Source organism: Peromyscus californicus, unplaced genomic scaffold (assembly GCF_007827085.1).
Source record: "Peromyscus californicus insignis strain IS unplaced genomic scaffold, ASM782708v3 Scaffold_7__1_contigs__length_154581171, whole genome shotgun sequence".
In the NCBI taxonomy this organism is placed as follows: domain Eukaryota; kingdom Metazoa; phylum Chordata; class Mammalia; order Rodentia; family Cricetidae; genus Peromyscus; species Peromyscus californicus.
Window position 1 is genome coordinate 88,214,041 of NW_026294595.1, and position 2,527 is coordinate 88,216,567.

General features: G+C 45.3%; 1 protein-coding gene across 1 annotated transcript; it reads left to right on the forward strand.

Moving 5' to 3' along the window:
- Window positions 1–1,364: 1,364 nt before the first annotated feature.
- On the forward strand, window positions 1,365–2,326 carry LOC128101179 (39S ribosomal protein L24, mitochondrial-like). The gene is given in 1 exon segment (XM_052724050.1): window positions 1,365–2,326. A coding segment is annotated over 1 exon segment (657 nt). The 5' UTR covers window positions 1,365–1,580; the 3' UTR covers window positions 2,238–2,326.
- Window positions 2,327–2,527: the final 201 nt, after the last annotated feature.

Here is a 2,527-nt window from a genome sequence, read left to right on the forward strand (position 1 = left end):
TATCATAGCATGGCAGAAGACATTGCAAAAAAGAGGGGGAGGAGGAAGGAAAGAAGGACAGAGGGAGAGAGAGAGAGAAAGAGAGAGGACTGCATTTTTATTACAAACCTACTTCAAGACAATAACATCAATCTACTCATGACTTCAGATGTCCTTGTGACCTAGTCACCTCCAAAGGGGGCTGGTTCTTGACACCATGATATCCAGTCTCAAATTACAGTGGACCCTATCCTTATGGCTGGCTGGCAGTAAATGACTCAGATCTGTCTACAGACAAAAGACTTCTTAAGGTCACCACTAAGTACATGCCCACACTTCTAGTCACTTTTTACACTGTCTGCCTTCTGTCCCATGAAGACACAGCCTCCCTTAAAAACCCAGTTCACCATGTTCGTTCCTCTCTCATAGGTTAAAAATAGCACACTGTTCAATGACCTCAATAATTTAGAATTCATGAATAAATAACTTGCCCAGGAGGCTACACTGGGGCTTCTATTTTTACCTAGAGTCTCTCACCAAGCAAAGTGACCTCTCCCAAGGACCCAACAGTGGCACCCATTGGCCCTCTGGCTTCCCGGGGAATGGTCAGTCAGTGCAGTCTTTCTTCAAGGACTACAATGGATTGATAGGTACTAGACTTCAGACTGTGCAAAAATTTAGGCATGCATGCCTTGCCAGGAAGTCCTAGATACTGTCCTGAGGGGAAGAGCTTCCCTCTCTTATGCACTTCCACCTTGATATTTTTGCCCTGTCTTGAAGCCAATGAAGTCAACTAACCATAGATAGAAGCCTATGAAACCTTGAGCCAAAATATATCGTTCATACTCAAATTGTTGCTCCTGGGTATTTGTGACAGCAGTGAAGAGTCTGACAGACATGTGTATCTTCAATGGCCATCACTTTCTCCATTTCTGTCTTCTCTGACAACTTCTGACAAAGCCACCAGGAGTAATGTCAATTCAAAATTCCTTGGTCTGAAATTCTTAATTATTACTGTAAGTGTCACTGAGCCAGGATACCGGCTATGGTCCATCCTTACTGTACAAAACAACTGTGATGTGTATTCATGACTACAGTGTATGTCAATCATCAACACCAGCCTTCAAAGAGCTTCTTTCTTATCTTCAAAAAGTAAAACTCAAAATTTTCAGGCAAGCTGTTCAAGAGTCTATTTAGCTTCTTGTTTTGCCTCATGATTATATCTTCAACCAACACGATCAAAAAGGTAACCCTTGGCTTTCAGGTCATTTTGTAGCGACGGAATACACTTCCCAGCAAGCTGAGAGGCTCGCTGTGTTATTGAGATTCTGCTCTGCTATTAGACTACATCTCCCAGAAATCCAGTGGGCAGAGACTGCCAGAGCAGCACCCACGTGCTAAGAAAGATTGGGAAAGGTGAGCCTGCTCGGCGCCGGTGGTCCTCAGAAGGCGGATACTCGAAGGGACTTCCTTTTCCTAGCCTTAAATTGGGGCGCAGTCCTCCTCCTTGGGTTTCTCTTTACTAGGAGGTTGGAGCTATCCCTGGATCTGGCTCACGGAGTTTTTGAGTCTTTCACTGCTGAGATTTCTTACATCTAACCATGCGTCTTTCGGCCCTGCTGGCCTTGGCATCCAAAGCCACTCCCGGTCTCAACCACCGTTGATGAGATGATGGGATGAGCCGACCAGGCTCCCTATCAGACAAGAGGAATCCCCAATGGAGCAGGCGGCGCCCAATGGTGGTAGAGCCCATCTCTGAGGAAGACTGGCACCTATTCTGTAGAGACATGGTGGGGATCTTAGAAGGCAAGGACGCTGGGAAGCAGGGCAAAGTGGTTCAGGTCATTCGAGAGCAGAACTGTGTTGTCCTGGAGGGGCTGAACACGCATTTCCGCTATATTGGCAGAACCAAGGATCATCGAGGGACCATGATCCCCAGTGAAGCTCCCTTGCTTCATAACCAGGTCAAGCTAGTGGACCCTGTGGACAGGAAACCCACTGAGATCCAGTGGAGATTTACTGAGGAAGGAGAGCGGCTTCGAGTCTCTACAAGATCTGGGAGAATTATCCCCAAACCTGAATTTCCTAGAGCAGATGGCATTGTCCCAGAAACATGGACTGATGGCCCCAAGGACACATCAGTGGAAGATGCTCTAGAAAGAACCTATGTGCCCCGGCTAAAGACATTAGAAGAAGAGGTGATGGAGGCAATGGGGATCCAGGAGACTCGAAGACACAAGAAGGTTTATTGGTATTGAGTCCAAGAGTGCTGCTTCTGCCTACTCAGTCTTCACCTTGAGGGTGGGGAATCCTCCTCCTCCAACACCAATAAAGAGCCCTGAGTGCAAAAAAAAAAAAAAAAAAAAAAAAAAAGGTAACCCTTGTTAGAATTACTCAGAGAAGCATAGTACATTAATTCGTTTTTAAATGTTTATTAAAAATCTTGTATGGGCTAGATTTTGATTGAAAAACATTCAAGAGTTCTGACTTTGAGAATCTGTAATTCTAGGATAAAGTTGCAATGGCTCTATAAGATTCCTTGGATTTT